General features: G+C 43.0%; 1 protein-coding gene across 4 annotated transcripts in view; it reads right to left on the minus strand.

Annotated features, from left to right (window-relative positions):
• The window catches only part of syt1a (synaptotagmin Ia), a 75,054-nt gene that overhangs the window by 35,526 nt on the left and 22,459 nt on the right, over positions 1-17,069 (minus strand). For all 4 annotated transcript variants that reach the window (XM_068586629.1, XM_068586630.1, XM_068586626.1 and 1 more), the window contains one exon: positions 5,622-5,826. In XM_068586629.1, coding sequence (XP_068442730.1) covers positions 5,622-5,796 — 175 coding nt within the window. In that variant the 5' untranslated portion in view covers positions 5,797-5,826. The remainder of the gene's footprint in view (positions 1-5,621; positions 5,827-17,069) is intronic.

Genomic DNA, 17,069 nt, shown 5'->3' on the forward strand with positions numbered 1-17,069 from the left:
GGTGTGAATTTAGCTAATCCGACATCAAGAGGATTAAACATAAATGAACATCTACTACAGAGAAAGATCTAGTCAAAAGCTACTGAATAAAGCTTGTGCTTCTGCATCTTTTAAAGTATTCATTTATATCCACTGGGATCAGAGTTTGCTTGTCACTTACACTGACGGCTACTTTTTAAATGAATCCCATGAAGATTGACGCCAGCGTCGTAAGACGTCTCTGCTCTGACTCCGCTCTGTCTTTCAAAAGAGTTCCTCTATAATATAGAGCACTTTACGTTTGACAAAAAGCTTTTATGAACCGGATGGAGTTCAATAGATGCATTTACGTGTGTGTGTAATATTGCATCTGGGTTATATCCACTTCCAGCAGCCCACGCTAATCCAATGTGGCAGGACCCTGTTGGTCAATTAACCTTGACATTAAATCTCGTTACGCTTACGAGAGCAACACTCTGTCCGCGGCCTTTCCCCGCTGCGGCTTGTTTAAGCAAACAAAACGTCCGCAGCAGGCAGCCTCTTGTAAGTATCCGCACAAACGGAAGCTGATGCTCATGAAAACCGTCCTCCATGTGCGTTTGATTACCAAAAAAAGGATTTCTTGGTGATTTTGTGTAGTCTTGGCTATCCTGTGTGGCCCATTATTGAGATTATTATCAGAATGTATGACAATGTTGATGCATCGGCTCGAAAATGTTGAGTTAAAGTGACACTACATTCACATTAATGTGTTGCAGGAGGTGGATTTTCAGCAATGGATGGCACCAGAGAGAATTCTAATAATTTTGGGGCACCAAGAAACGCAGTTTAATGTGGTGCACCGCTATGTCCTGAAAACGAGGGAAGAGGGATTGTTTCAAGCCACACCAGACTGAAATATCTCTGTTGAACTATTGGATGAATTTAAATGTGTTCAATAGTTTGCTTTGGAGGCTTCATCTCTCTATCATAATACAGACGTTGATATCCAACAGCCTCCATCATTTAAGCCCAAAAAAGCAATGTACAACAAAAACAACACACACTGTTGGTCATTTCCAGCTATTTCTGAGCACAAACAAGGCGTCGTGTTTGCAAAAGCTCCAGCAACAGAGAACCGTAACGTAGACGGGACCCTCGAGTGCTGACAAAATCCCAGAGAAGATGGAGGATCCGTTCCCCATCTGTCGACGGAGGGAAGCTGGGTTGCGGGGCGAGACCGATCTGGCTCGGGTTTTGACCGGCAGCTAGCGGCAGCTAGCGGCAGCTAGCGGCGGGGAAACTTCTGCAAAAAAAACAAAACGGGGGCAGAGACCGAACAGCCGCTGGCTGGTCGCCAGCAGCAGCAGGCAGACGGAGACGAGTGGCTCTGCTGATCCACCTCCATAATCCCTCTTTCCCCCAAACTCTGCTGTCTGTTGACTGTGAGCAGCCACAAAGTCAAGCTGAGACACATTCAAGCTCTGATCCATCTTTCCGTGTTTTTCTTTAGGCGCTTTCTTTTTCTTTGTCCAGAGTTACACCACTAAGTCTGATTTTAGTATTTTTTTTTGTTGTATATTTCTAATATATTTGTTGTAGATTTTTAGCGGAAACCATTTGAACTTTGTATCCTTAATATTTTGGATTAAGAAAAAGTCAGAACGATCAGTCCCAGAGTGGATAAGAAAATGCTTTGTTGTGTACGTGCGCTTGTGGGACACAGCAAATAAAGCTGAAATGTTGCATTTCGTCAAATAAAAAACATTTTAATTGATGAATTATGACAGATTGCTCAACTAAAGGGAAAATATATCTTTTAATTAAACCTCTTTCAAAGTATGAAAGTGTTTGCGAGTGCCTTCGGCTGCCAAAAAGCAGAACGTCGCTGCAAAAAAAATTCAGATTTATTTTCCTGAAATGTCAATCGCTTGTCTGTTATTTGGAGTAACGGCTGGAGGAACCAGCAGTCATGGATCAAACAGCTTCTGCGCTCAGAGGTTAATTGTTATCGGGAAGTAAAGCTTTGGGTGTTTAAATAACGTACCGAGAAATTCAATACGCTGGTTTCCTTTGAGGCAACCTCTTTGCTCGAAAGTCACAATATGGTTTAGTGTGATTACAAAGTCAGACCTCAGTGTGTGTGTGTGTGTGTGTGTTCATGTTTCTGTGAACCTGGAGGGATCATTCACAAATGGATTAGATTGCTTCTTTTGTGTTCAAGGAATTATTGTACACACAATCATGTTGAATGTATTTTAATTTGCATGTATTGCCTTTGATTTCCATCGTTGTCGTCGGGGCTTTTCTCTACTTCTTCAAACGTTATTTCATTTAGTTTGTATATTAAGCCAAAAAAAAAACATCGTTTGTGAGGATTTGGTGCTGTCCTTGGTTATTATATTCTGGACCAAGTGGGTCAAATATATTAGATTTTGTGTGTTTATTGATTGAATGACCCTGCAATGTGGTCGTAGTTTAGCAAACCTTGTAAGTTTATTGTATTGTATCTCTAGTATTCCTCCTGAAGAGAGCCAGAGGAAATAAAGCAGCTATTTCCCTCCTCTATGTGTCACAGTTTGAACTGCTGTCCTATAATAAATGTAAAAAAAAAAAAAAAAGTTAGCTGGACAAAACTTTCTGGTGAGCAACAGCCCTCCCCAAACTGGAACGCAGCATCCAGAAAACTAGATAAAATATGCATGCAAACACATTTTTGTGACTTTCTCCTTGAAAAATTGGAATGGAAAAAAAAAAAGCGTGCACAGTAAATGTAGAAAGACTGCGATAAAGGCGGCCGTTTTTTTTTTTGGGATGCTTGAGCCATCAGCCGGCAGCTGAGGCCAAATCCCCTGCTCAGAGATATATATGCCCTGCAGATCCTGATGGACAGAAACTCTGCAACTAGTTTGGCCGGTCTCACGGCCTCAAGGGACCGGGCCTCAAAGCCTGCGGGGCTTAAACTGGGATATAAGCCCCATAAGAAAACCTTCTGCACCAGCAGGAGCTGAGCCCGCAGCTTCTCCTCTTGCATATTCCTTGTTGACCGACTCCAGACCGTATCGATATTCCACAGTGTAACCAAGGCTCGAGGCATTCATCATCAGCTTGGCAGCACCGGGGAGTAAACACTGCTTCTGATTGAGGGGATGAGGTGCGAAAACAGTAATTTAAAACTGTATACCGGACCATTTCTTTGAGAACCTCTCAGAAAGGTTTTCTGCCCAGGGTATACAAACAAAAAAGAAACCCACATTGTATTATTTTTCCCGAGATTACGATGTCAAAATGTGGCAGAAGTAATGACTTCTTCTTCTCAAGGTGATGTGAAGAAGTTGTCAGGCTCGGGTTAAATGGAGTAGGAATAGCAATGCGTTCGCAATACTGACCCAGAGGGGACGCGAACCTCTCCAGCAGCGCGCGCTTTCCAAATCAAAAGGCTTTTTCTTACTTCCCATCAAAGAAAATGTGCCGTTCAAGCCCGCGCGGACAATAAAGCTCACCGGTTGAAACCGCGAGTCATCGGAATATAAATGAGGGGCTTTATTTTGTAAATACGAACGCTCGTCCAAAGAAATCGTCCTCTGTTGAAGGAGGATTCTGTTCATGCTGCTGCTCTGTGCACCAGCACACCTCTGAAATACTGCCTCTCCTTTTCAACGTGTAAGAATGACTTCCACAGGAGCTCGCTGATGTGTTTTTTGTCAGATTTCTGCTAAATGCGGATACCTTTTGGATCTCCTGGCGGTTGTTTGGTTTCATCCCGAATGACACACTGACGACCACATTGTGTTCTGTGCTACAGCGCAGTAACATCCTCCAGGCGTAAAATGCACATTGGTCAAAGTTTTGGTGATAAAAGAGGAGGATGTGTGTTGTTAAATGGAAATGAAGACACCGTTTTGGCTGAAAGATCAAGTAAGATCGAAAAACTGAAAATGTAACAGCAAATAATAAAGCCACTTCTGCATCATTTAGCAATTCCTCATGTCAAACACTTGACGTATCGTTGCCAGATGTTTATCCTCCGCTTCGAGTAATTAATTGAGACAATTCCATCGAAACCGTTCAGTGCGCCAAACACTTCAAATGGTCGTTGACTCACGCAAAACAAAATGAAAGATGCGAGTGAATAAATAATTTCTTCTCAAAGATGAGGACGGCTGACGCGTTCTCGTGCGTCATCGGCAAAAGTTCGCGCGCATCTGAACATTTTGGAGTCCTGTGCTACACGAGCGTCCCGCTGAATGGATTGAATGGTTTGGAATCGGGGGGAGTGTAATTACGGACACATCACATGTTGCACAGCGACTGAAAAACAGCCTTTATGAAAAGGTGTAAAGCCTGCAAGCTTGTGCTTTTTTTCTTCTTCTTTCTGAAAAGATATTTTTTGAAATATTCAACGCAATCATGTTTTTCTGTTTGAGATAAATGTGCTTTTCACTTTCTGGGCCTTTTTTTTTTTTTCTGGGATGGTTAACCATGCCTGTAATCTTAGAGCTTATTTGCTGGAGTTCTTCCAATACCAGTCGTGTGAGTGCCTCAGATGAAACCTAAAATACTTGAGCGGGTACGTGAGTCTATGCACCGATCTGAGATCACGCTATCACATCATTCACCGGCTCATTTCAGCTGCACGGGTTGCACAACACTATGTGTCACTCACTACTACTTTTGAAGCGAAGAGAAAGAAGCAAGATGGCCGCCTCGTTGCAGCCAACATCGATGATGGGAGGAGCTAAAGATTGAGCCGTCTCTGTAGGAAGGAGCACATGTGCAGGACCGAGCGTGTAGCCGAGAGTGTATGCGTTGGTATCATATCGGTACTCTGTATCTTATTGATAAGGAGAAATCAGAACACCTAGATGGACGACTAGACTATCAGTCTATTGGTTTATACATTACAGGTGCATAGTAACGCTTTTAAACATTTTTGGCCCGACATTGATTAAACCTGTTTAGATGTAGCTTATTTAAAATCCATTGATCCATTTTCATAACGACTGTCATCAGTTGAACAAAATAAAAACGTTTTGCCGGGATAATCTCTCTTAGTTCCTTATCGTTTAAGTTGATTTTCTATTTCTCATCTGATGAAAACAGGTGGGTTTTTTTTTACTGTCAAGATTCTTGTGTTTGTTTGTAATTATAGTTTTGGCCACAAGAGGCTGAAGTGCACCACGACAACACGTCATAAATGGAACTGAAAGCATGAAGGTTTTCTTCCGGGTGACTTCTAATTTACATACATTACTAACACTAAATACATGTACCTTTTATAAATGTGCACAGTGAGATTAAAACCGTTTTTTACAGATATGAAAAATGAAAACCTCCTTTTTTCCAAAAAGACCTTGTGAAAAACTTTTTTTCCTCCACCTGTTTCATGGAGGCAAACAATTATAATGAAGGAAGTTAGCGCGATTATACTCGCAAATCCTTTTCAGCTTTCCAGTCAAAAGTCACGAACACAGGAGAGAAAACAATCAAAATCAGATTTAGAAAATGGATCAGCATAATCTTCAGTCTCAAAAATATTGAATTTTGAAAGACTTGAGCAAGAACATTTTAGCTGAAAATAAATAATGAAAATGATTCCTTGTTCTTCATGTTTTCATCTCTTAAACAATATCCCCGTGAGAAAGCACCGCGAACCTACTCACACTGGATTTTGTTCAGCTCGTTCATGAACTTGTCCTTCAGCTTGGAAAAGGCCTCGTCCTTCTCGCCGGTGCCCGGGCCGGCCATGTTGGTGGTGTTGGAGCCGGCCGTGGAGGAGGAGGAGGTGGTGGGCTCGGGCGCCGGCGCCGCCAACGCTTCCCTTCGACTCTCGCTCATCGTGACGATCGCTGGGCGGCCAGGCGGATGCTGGACAAGCGGGAGGAGAGAAAGACAAAACAGAGTGGGTTAGATTGTCTTTTTGTGTGTGTGTGTGTGTGTGTGTGTGTGTGTGTGTTTTCCACCCCTGCTGTGACAGATGCATGTCAGGAGGCAGCGCTCGCCTCGTCGACGCAGACCGTGAGAGCAGCTGCTGGCTCGGCCCGGGTAAACATCAGCTGGGGTCCAGGATGAATTGGCCGGCGCGCCGAATTCAGAACAAAGCCACTCACTCATTGCTTAAACTCCAGATTAGCATCACAGAGCAGAGATACAAATGATTATTTATTACTCTCGTACAACACAGGCAGTGAATCTCAGCACCGCAACCGGCTTAATTTAAAAGTCGGGTCTTTTGGAAGTCAAGCGAAACAAGTACAGCAAATAATGTCGCGCAGCACAGAGGAGCACACTATCTTATCACACCGGGCTCTTTGTACACAACAGGTGTGTTTACTCAGCAGTTAGGTCTTTTGTGAGCGAGGAGAAGGAAACAATGTGTCACTCATGTTAACCAGAGTGTGTGTGTGTGTGTGTGTGTGTGTGTGTGTGTGTGTGTGTGTGTGTGTGTGTGTGTGTGTGTGTGTGGATCGTCATGTGTCCATGCATGTGCAAAGCTTTAATGTCCATTACACAGCAGCATGTTGGTTGTCACTTTACTTGGTTTACATAGCTTCAGTAGTATTTTATGTAAAAAGGAGGCACATATAATATCTTACTATGACAGTAACTTGATGGCTTTAAGGTGATAGAAGTACCACCAGTGTGAACTCTATACAGGAAATAATTGTTTGTTGTTGCACAAACTCATACAGTTAGAATCCATTTGGCCTGCAACAAAGTTTGTTTTTTAAACAATGAATTTCAAAAGTGTCTGTGTGTGTTTTTAAAGTATTTTTTTGTGTGTAACATGTCCATATCCAGCTTTAAGTTTCTGAATTTGATTTAATTAATTTTATTATATGTGACTAAAAAAGCAGCAAAACTTCACACTTGAGAATCTGGAACCAGCACATGTTTGGTATTTGTGCTTGATAAAATTATAGAAAGGCTTAATGGATTATCAAAATGTTGTTTTAACTTCATAAGCAAAGGTTTTATCCGTTGTTGACAGTCTTTGTATTACTGACGCCTTTCATAAATATAATTAAAATATGTCATTTCTATCAAAATGAAGTGTTTTCCAGGAAAACACTGGCATCTTTCTTTGTTTTTCCAGCGTTGTGTACTTCTCAGTATCATGCTACACAACTGTTGAATCCCCGCGACACATCTACTGCAACCAGGAACTATTTATTGTCCACTCTTTCTGTGCAGGTTGTAATTTGCCATTATCCTGTTTGATCGCAATCAAACAGGATAATGGCATACTAAAGTTGTCGAGTCTTTCCACCGGTACACACAGTGGAGGTTGACAGCCTAATTCTCCTACTTTGCCACCGTACACTGATCATTAAACTTGCATTTTCCAATCACAGTATTGTTTCATGAAGAGGCATTTCACTGGCGCCGACAAATTTGAAGGGTTCTATGTGATTGAAAAATCTAAATGTTATTCTCAGAAAGGCCTCTAATGATATCTGTTTCTAAACCTTCAAAGAGCTGAGCTCAAAACGCGGTGGCAAATTATCCTCACATTATCTTTCAAAACACCAAAGAAAAGACAGCTTCGGAGAGCGGAAATCCAATTCACGTTTCTCCCAATGTATAAAATGAGGTTTCCGAATAGCGGCGAGGCAATTTTGTCTGAATTACAGCAGCGATGTGAAGTGTCTTTCCCATATGTGCTTCTCACAACTTAGCTGCATCTGGACATGGTTTCATTCTCCTGAATTCATCTAGACAACGCTGATGTAGACGTCAAAGCAACTAACTATGATCTAATGTTGCCGCTGTGCAGCGTCCGTCATTCATGCACTAATATCTCCCTCCACCTCCATATATCGCAGGCTACCATTTCCTGCTGACAACCAATACAAAAAGCTGTTGCGGTTATTAACACGAGACCACCTCACCCCTGACGTGGAACCTCGTAGCGGCTTCCCGTTTATTTCAAGAGCAACTTCAAAATCCTCCAATCTTGCTTGATTTACACATTCATGCACATATTTTTCTTTGTGCTTGTATGCATACGCATGTACTCCATGAATCAGTCTTTGGGAAGCACTTTGGTTTCAGGCGTATTATAAATCAGACGGACCTGAACCGTAGCATATTCCCTTGTTTACTTAGCGCTGACTGGAGTTGATGTGGGAGGGAGGATCATTTCTCATTCTCTCTGCTCTTCCTGATTTCCCAGCCATTTGGGGGAATGCAGCCTGACAACCAGCCCACAACCCCGTTTTCCTGAAATCTAGGTTATCTCCGCTACTGTTGGGACTCGTGCCAACAACCACTATGTGTGCGTTACAAGAGGAGTCCAACTACATCGACGCAAAACGAGGAAAGTGGTATTAATAGATGTTAGTGGTTTCTTTTTGGGGATGTGCATTAGCGGGCGTGTAGCAACATGACATGAATGACATTAATGGACACTAATGCACACCCACATTTCCTCTATCTGTAATCCTGCATATCTATCAAAGAGCAGATGGACTTCAGAGCTGTAAATATCACACAAAAAGCTCCCAGTCAGCAGCGTGGACGTGAGCGTCATACAAACATACTGCAATGGCGTCAACAAATGCTGACTTTTGGACTTTCACAACGAGTTGTTGGAAATGTTTGGATCACGCACACGTTGGTTTTAACAGAATGATTGAACATTAAGAGACATAAAATCATTTGTACATACACTTCCTGAATGAATAAACGTGTATACGATATACAATTGGCAACGAGAAGGACGGTTGGAGGCTGTTGCCAAGATAAAATACGTTGTTGTGTGATCGGTGACGTCGTAACGCTGTAAATCATTTGCACCGTTTAGATCTTAGTAACAGTAGCCAGGGAGCAAAGCGGATATGAATTACTGGTTCGGGATGAAAGTTCATTGTTTTGCCTGCACCGTCGCGAGCACACTTAATTGCTAATTGTTCCGTGTTGAGAGACCACATGTAACGGCAACGGTATTTACACAACTGACGTGATAAGAAGCTTATATGCTGACAACCAGGTAAACAATCAATCCCTCAAAAGGACTAGTTTGCTTTGCCTTGAAGATATCTGACACGTGTAGATATTGTGCTTGTAATCTTAATTACCAAGATGTAATTTCATGTAATTAGCACCAAAATATTCCCTGAGGCTCAACATGTTAACCATTAATTAACTATATACATTAACTATTTGTCCTATTTCATCATCTGTGATGTTAATTCCAAACCATACAGCCGCATTAATGAACCAGTGGAGAATGACAGTGATCCATGACCTCGCTTAATTATCCTACGTGTAAGTAATGCTCGATAATTGACATGAATCAGTTTTCATGCGCTTCATTTTCCCAATTAGTTCAATTGTGTACATATATATATATATATATATATATATATATATATATATATATATATATATATATATATATATATGTCTTACCTTATGTCGTAAATATGATGCTTATTTTGTCTTACAGAATAATCAAGACGCTTCTCATCCTGATCCGAGGGTTTCAGCTCGATTATTCAAAGTGTAAATCTCTTGTAGTGACGCTCACCTTTGCGAACAAAAGCATTTTCTCACTGTGAGTTCTCATCACGAGACGGTCTTCGCGATCATGTCACGTTAACCGGCTGCCACTTCTCTACGTACTGCAAACGCATGATATCCTCCAGCTGTGACTTTAACACGTAGCTAACACTTGTTTCACATCATCTTTGTCGGCGACAGGCTTCTTTTTTTTTTGTTGAAAGTTGTCATGCGGTTAGCTGCTGCTGCAAAAATACTTCCAAGGAGAGAAAAACAATGACGCGACTAGTTTAAAAATAACTATAATCCAAGCAAGAAAAACTCCTTAAAGGAAACTTGTAACAGAGGTGCAGTGAATGGCAGCAGCCATTGGTTCTCCCGGCCCTCTCAACCCCTTTTGTTGCGTGGACACCTACGCATGTCCGTGTTCACTCAGCCTCCCCTTGGCCTCCCTTTGAAATGCTACAAGGTTAGTGTGGGGGCTGAGCCATTGAGAGGCAATGACAGAGATACTTCAACACAGGCGAGGACTTTTAGGGAGCACAATGAAGCTCTGCAGAGTGCATGTGGGAGGCTTCCTCTATAGAAAAAGAATTGATCATGCCGGGCTCGCACGTAGGCTTGCACTCAATATCTCCGAAGCGAGCGCTGCGGTTTTGAGGGACAAAAATGTAAACGTGACGGTTTCCTCCCGTGCTTCTTGTTCGAGAGGACGTGTGACGCGCACCATTTGGACGAGACAATAATCACCCTGAAGAATTCAGCAGGCAGTGGATGCTAATGTGCTATGCAAATGGCTGCATTCCTGTGAATTAGAGCCCTTTCAAATTCAGACACGCATCCGGAATGAAATAAGGTCTCCGAGCTTTCGAATCGCGTGGTTTTTTTTCCCTTTGGATCGTGCGAGGCGGATGCTTCTCAATCTCCGAATCCAAATGTCAAACGGGAGACTATCAAATGTGAGCCGTATGTGTGGGGAGGACCGCCCGTGGAGCGTGTTATGCCTCTCTCGACGGGCCTCACATCACTGGCAAAAAATGAAACATTAATTCAGCTCATATTTGCACCTTAATGACTACTTGCCCCCTTCAAGGAGGAGATGACAACTTCCGTATGATCTCAGTTGTCTGCGCGAGCTCGCAGCGGGCGGCCCGCTTGAAGAGTTTATGGAAAACCCGACAGCCTTGTTGACCTTTTTACCTTTCTTTCGCTACAGTCTGTAATCATTCTCTGTATCCACTGCAACACAGGTGTTAATATCTGCCCCTGTCACTAGCATGACCCACTTGGGAGCTTTTAATAGTGCACAAAATGGCTGCACTCTCCGCTGTCTTCTCCAAGCTGAAGACGTTGTGTCTCCCCGTAGTGTAACCTTTGAGCAATGCGAGCTAATTGGATACAGAAGACGAATGTAAATTGAGGAGTAAACTAGGGTATGAATTGATCTACATGTTTGTCCACTTTCACAGTCATTCCCACCTTCGCGACGCCGCAGAATGCAATACGCCGCTTGTTTGCCTTTTTCTTCCTTTTTTCTTTTTTTTTGTTGTTGCTCCAACCATCTCTTTGGAGGTGTGCCGCTCAGGTGCAAAACCCCAACCCAATTACAGGGCCGCCAGATGGCCCAGCAGGTCCCCAATGCAGTAGCAAGGCTGGCACTCAGCTCCCTCCAATCACCTCTCTCTCTCTCTCTCTCCGTCTTTTCTCTCCCCCTCTAACTGGGTCAGCTCCCTCGCTCTCTACCTCCTTCTATCCTTCCTGCTTTCTCCTCTGTCATCCTTTCATGTTTCCCCCCCCCCGCGTCCACTCCCAAACAAATAGATTCAGTTGTCTTCCCAATCTGGGCATTTGTAGTATGAATAACATGACCATTACGACGGCGAGATTAAGAGCTAACACGGAGACCTAGAAAAACATTTCTTGAGTCCAGATTGGGCCGCCATGTTGGATCCATGTGGATCGCTCTGCTCCCCACTGGTTCAGGTTTTGGCCGGCTTTCTCAGTGCGCCGGGTTCACGCTGTTAGACGAAGTGATAAAGCTGCCAAAAAGTCAGCTCCACCCAGGAGTGACGCTGCCATCGCATCATCAAATTTAATATATTTCAGAGGCCGCAGCTCGGCCGTGCGGTACAGTAAAGAGAGACACATAGGTGGCCTTTTGCCAATAACACAACCCGCTTGTCACTTTATTGGGTTTAATCAGCCAGTAAATGACAAATTAAACTAATGGTATCAAGAATGGTCTGCTCATTATAACAAAACGATGTGACAGTTGTTGGACGTCAACTTCATTTTAACCAATCCAACACACGTGTGCAGAGTAAAGAGCGTTAGAGTAAATATGAGAAAGCGTATCATCTACATGTAGAAAATAGTTAAGATTGTTCCGTCATCATGTTTTAGCCTGAAGCTTATCAGGATAGGATGTGTTTAAAACCATTATCTGCCTGTACAGCAATGTTTTCTAACACTTCCTGAGGGAAAGAGTCTGTGTTTTTATGGAGACTTTAGCTCAGGATGAATATTATGTCCAAACTGAGAAAAGAAACTAACCCTGAATAGATGAGCTGAAACATCTACTGTTGAATCATTGAATCAGAATCAAAGTTTGGTTAATTGTTCCTGTCAATGAAGGAAAAATGTACCTGCTTGAGTGATGCTAGAGTTAAAATATAATGTTTTTAATTCAAAGGTGAGGTCCATATTCAAACGCTAACCTTGAAAACTCATTTAGAGACAGCGATTAATTCAAAGAGATTCTCAAAAGGGACTTGAATTTTTTGAATATTTTTTAAACAGGTGAAGATTAATAGTGGCGTAATTGTTTCATAAAAGACGAATCAAAGGCGACGTGAGACGCGCAAATGTGTGCGGGGATCAATAGTCCGGATCAATTGAGAAGTGCTTTGATTAAACAAGTAAACAAAGACTCTGCTCTTTAGTCTCCGGAGCGAGAATATGAAGTGCACACATTTGATTTGAATCCAGAAGCAGTGGCTCAGATTCCCTCCGTAACAATTATATGCTAATGAAGTCATATTATGTGTTTTAACTAGTTACTGGTGAACAGTTGCTAAGAGATGTTAAAGCATTCGCAGGTGGAACGGACGGGAATTCCCGATGTTTAAAGTAATCGTCGGGAAAACATTTAAACACTAATAATCATAGCGAGGAGACTTTTTTCATCCGAAGGGAACGCGGACTGTGTAATTACAATAAATTACACAAAATAAAATGGAAGGCTTCGGATTAAGGCTCGTGCATGCATAATAAAGTGCGGCATCAAATAATTACCATTATTTATTGAACTTGGGAGATATTTCATGAATTGAGATGAATCGAATAAGAAAGTAAATGCTTTATAGAGCATTTCATTATCCAACAGTTATGATTCATGTGATCTCTATTAAAGGAAATGTATTTCTTGTGGGATCAATATAACACGTAGAAGAACAAGAGCCATTCAGGTCTGGTCTTCGTCATCAATGCCATCTATTTGGTGGCAGCTTTTGCATTTAATCTTTTCACTGCTGTTTTTTATATTCTGCACACGTTTCCACTTCAACGAGATGGAGAGAATTTAAAAACAACAAAAGAATCCCTTCACTCTACTTTTGAAATAGTTCAATAATAATAAAAAAAGGGTTTGAGTCTCTTCATTTACGACTGGTCAGTTATTTGCAAAAGGTTTCTTAATGGCAACTATGCCATTAATGTAAGGAAGAAAAGACCTTCAGCACAGAATGAGCCGAAAGCTGCTTTACTTGTGCTTTTAAATGTAACTGAAGGGTCTGTTTGCTTTGTATAGAAGTCTATGAGGAAATGCCCAAATTCTCACTTGAAGTATTAAACCAGTAAACATTGTAAATATTAGTTTATGGTCTCAATCTTTAGTTTCAAGTATTTTTCAACACAGCATGATGTTCATTTGGTGAATTATGGTCCCATTTAGAGTCAAATAGACCGTAAAGCAGGGTACGCTTTAGGGCGTGGCCATAAAGTGATTGACAAGTCGCTAACGTAACATTGTGCGATCATGAAAATTGTTAGTGTTGTCGTCTTAAAACTAACCCTCTCACAGTGTGCATTCAGGTCATTGTAACAATTGTCATCGCCTAAAAAATGTCTTAATCAGCATTTGTTTTTTACGCAACAGCTCTCGTGTCACTCCTGGTTGCAAAAAAAAAGATTAGGAGGGTCACGGTGCCGAGATCGAGGCTTCAAAACCGTAGTCCACGAACCGATGGGAGACGTCGGAGTGACCATGTACACGTCTAACATACAGTCTGCGGACAAGCCACAACCTGCACCTTGGATCAAAGCCCCATTTCTCACAAAAGTCACCATTCAGCCATCGTCAAACCACTTCCTGTGTGACTCCTGCTTCACCGGGAGAAACTCAAATTCATGAAGTCAACGGGCATCGATGCAGGTCAAATATCAAACCAATTCAGCCCAATAAACTACTGAAGCACTGCTGCGGGCAGAACGCTTCACCGGGCGCCTGAACGGTGTTAAAGTGTTTGAGGAGAAGTTAGTGAACTGGTTCGTTAATTACTGGCTGTCCGTCAAGCCTTCGCCGCAGTCTGTCGGCCAGTATTTCCTGACAGTGCGGTCACACACACATACGCACAAGGGGGGAGTGTTCGTTGTATATAATAAGTCAGGTAAATGAGTGTTAGGTGAGCTGCCTGCGGTGAGCAGCGATAAGAGGAGGCGGAGGAGGCCCCCGTGGCCGCTTCCCCTTGTCCAGCGCAGCCTCTTTACTCACCTGAAGCCAATCCCACGGGGTAATGGAACTGGAAAAAGTTATTAACCCCGCTTTGCAGCAAGGGCAGGACAGCTCTATTAAGCCAGTGCACAAAGATTACCCCGTTTTCAATTACTGCTTCCCAAGCAGTGAGGAAAGTTAGAGAAAGCGGCCTTGTTGTTCGGAGAGGAAGACTCAGGGGCCCCAGATCTCTGCAGCTCGTATCAGCTTCTCTTGTTCCTCACACGGCGATGGCCTGACACACTGCCTGAGCTCATGCCGGATACGTTCAGTCTATTTATATGACGGACATCGCGAGGAGGCACGACCACTGGAAAATGGGTGTGTCAGGCGGGGAGAGGAGGGTGAAGAGACGCTGTGATTTGACGACAATTGTGGACTTTATTAGAGGATAACTATTTTATTTGAGCGTCAATGGTCAAGGTTACACCACTCTACTTTTGGCATTGGGGCACAAGCCAGGGAATTAGTTCAATTTGACATCTTGCATCATCTTCCCCTATTTTTTCCCCCCTCTCAGGAACAAGAACGCATGAGCTGGAGCACATTGTCGACTCGCTGTTTGGGCGAAAAATGCCTCAAAATGCCTCAAAATAAAAAGCTTTTAGGTCACAAAATGAGGGACTTGTGAAGAATTTATAGTACAATGTGTTCACAAAGAAAAAAAGCTTTGTTCGAAGCTATTCAATAAAAACAAGTCTCTGTATACTGCGGGAACGGAAAGTAAGCAGCAACAATAAGAAGGGACACTTTTATTGTGAAGAATTCACAAAGAGTGAAATGTGTTTATCGCCGGCAAATTACTGATACCGTGAGTATCATGAGCTAAATATTTAATACAGCACTTTGGTGTTAACAGATGGCGGTTATGAGGACATATATAAGTGTAAAGGAGAGTAGTCGCACACACTCGTAGCCACGATGCACGAAGCATATCATTAAATGGTTTTCCAACGTTTAGACATTTACTCTTCTTCAGGGTATTAAAGGACAAAAAAAACAACCCACAAACGTTCAATCGAGGGAAAAGGCACAGGGACATATGTAAGGAGGATGTGTCACTTTGAGTTTAAAAATCACATCGGAAAAACACTTAAGGGAATCAGTCTGATCCAAAACTTCAACGATCATCAGAGAAGTTTACAAATCAATACCAGAAAAGTGTCTGGAAAACATTGTAGTGCTCTCTCTCTCGCTCTCTTTCTATTTGAGCATTTAGCTTCGCAGTGCCGCTCAAAGATCCATTACTCACAAACGACTCACCCGGTAACTGCTGGGCTTTCTGTAATGGTCCGCTGTTTCTCGGCCCCAGCCTTTATCCAACAAGGATCAAACACTTCAGTTGGTCGGCTAACTTGCTCTGTTTTCTACAAAGTCAGCAGTTACAGTTTAGAGGACTTTTTAAAACCCACATTTAGCGACCCGTAGCCCCGGTTGCGTGCTTAGTTGGCGGCGAGGCTGGAGGGCGCCGCGGGGAGGTGGTTGTCTGAGGAGGGGGGGGGGTCCTGTCTGTTGGCATCAGGCTGATGTGGGAGGCCATGCCAGGGGCCATGGTGGCACTACCGGGTAGGTGAGTCACGCAGATAAAGGGAGGCTATAGTAGCTCAACCACTTACCTGCCTGCAGGGTCACCCTCCAGGCAAATCTGCCCGGCAACCACTGGCTCTGCGACAAACGGGGAGAGGCACAACGTGAGAGACGAGGTTTTAGTGGTCAAGGAGGGAAACTAACCCTGAAGCGGGGCAATAGATATACTCCACAGAGGCAAAGAGAGTACTTCAATAAACTTTAAGGACTCTGCTGCTTACCTACAATACTCTCATCTTTATATCAAATTGGGATTATAATGACATGAATGTTTTTGAAGGCTTTATCTCGGGAACAAAATGAAATAAATGCCTTGCTGCTTTGATTTTATTTAGCTTCCACCCTCCAGCTTCTTCTTCTTCTTCTTCTTTTTCCCGCCCACTGCTTCACGCCTCCTTCTCCCGCTGGCCTCAGCCACAGATATCACAACTGACACGGTTTATCAAGGCAAGGAAGATAATTATTGCGTGAAGTTGGGACTTTAAAAGGCGGCGACTCATTGCAATGCAAACCAAGGCGTCGTCATCACCTCCAGTGGAGGTCTCCACATCTTTAAAAATACTTTAAAGGCTCTTTTGCATGTCAATACAAATAAATTGGAAATGTGGTAAATACATGATTTGTTCTTTCTTGTTCCCCGTTTGTCGTTTCTTGTGGCGACAGAGATGACGGCGCAGATTGAGCCGCTGCACATCCCTGTCTGTCGTCTTGGCCTTTTTTTTGTTTTTCATTTCCTGTGCCGTCCATGTGAAAAAGACACGCCCCCACAGCTGGTGATGTTCTCAAACATACGGACCTTCAAGTGCTCTTTTCCAGACTCTTGGCAGCTGACCTTTTCATTCTGTTTAGAGAGTGGAGTGTGTGCAGTTTACTGATGATGTCGCCATGGACGGGCTCCGACGAGGAACGGTTACGCACCCGGTGACTAAGTCGATGAATATGCGCCGTCTCGTCATATTTGTCACTTGAAAGAGTGATTAAAAATGCAAAGAGGAGGGGTTTTTTTGGCGAAGTAGTTTGTTTTAAGACGAGGCAGTTCTCATCCACCTGCTCAGCGATATTCCAGTATTACACTAACTTGCACTGCCTTGTTCGACTTGCCACTTAAAATAGTTGGACGGACTGTGTGAATTTTCAGGTCACCGAACATCCGCATTCGACTGAGCGACGGCATAAATCAGCTCGTTTAGGAATTCTTCGCCACAAACACCCACTTCCTGAATCAAATTGACACTTGCAACAGCTCGGG

This window comes from Clinocottus analis, unplaced genomic scaffold (assembly GCF_023055335.1).
Source record: "Clinocottus analis isolate CAN_PGR_092001 unplaced genomic scaffold, fCliAna1.0.p SCAF_20, whole genome shotgun sequence".
Taxonomy (NCBI): domain Eukaryota; kingdom Metazoa; phylum Chordata; class Actinopteri; order Perciformes; family Cottidae; genus Clinocottus; species Clinocottus analis.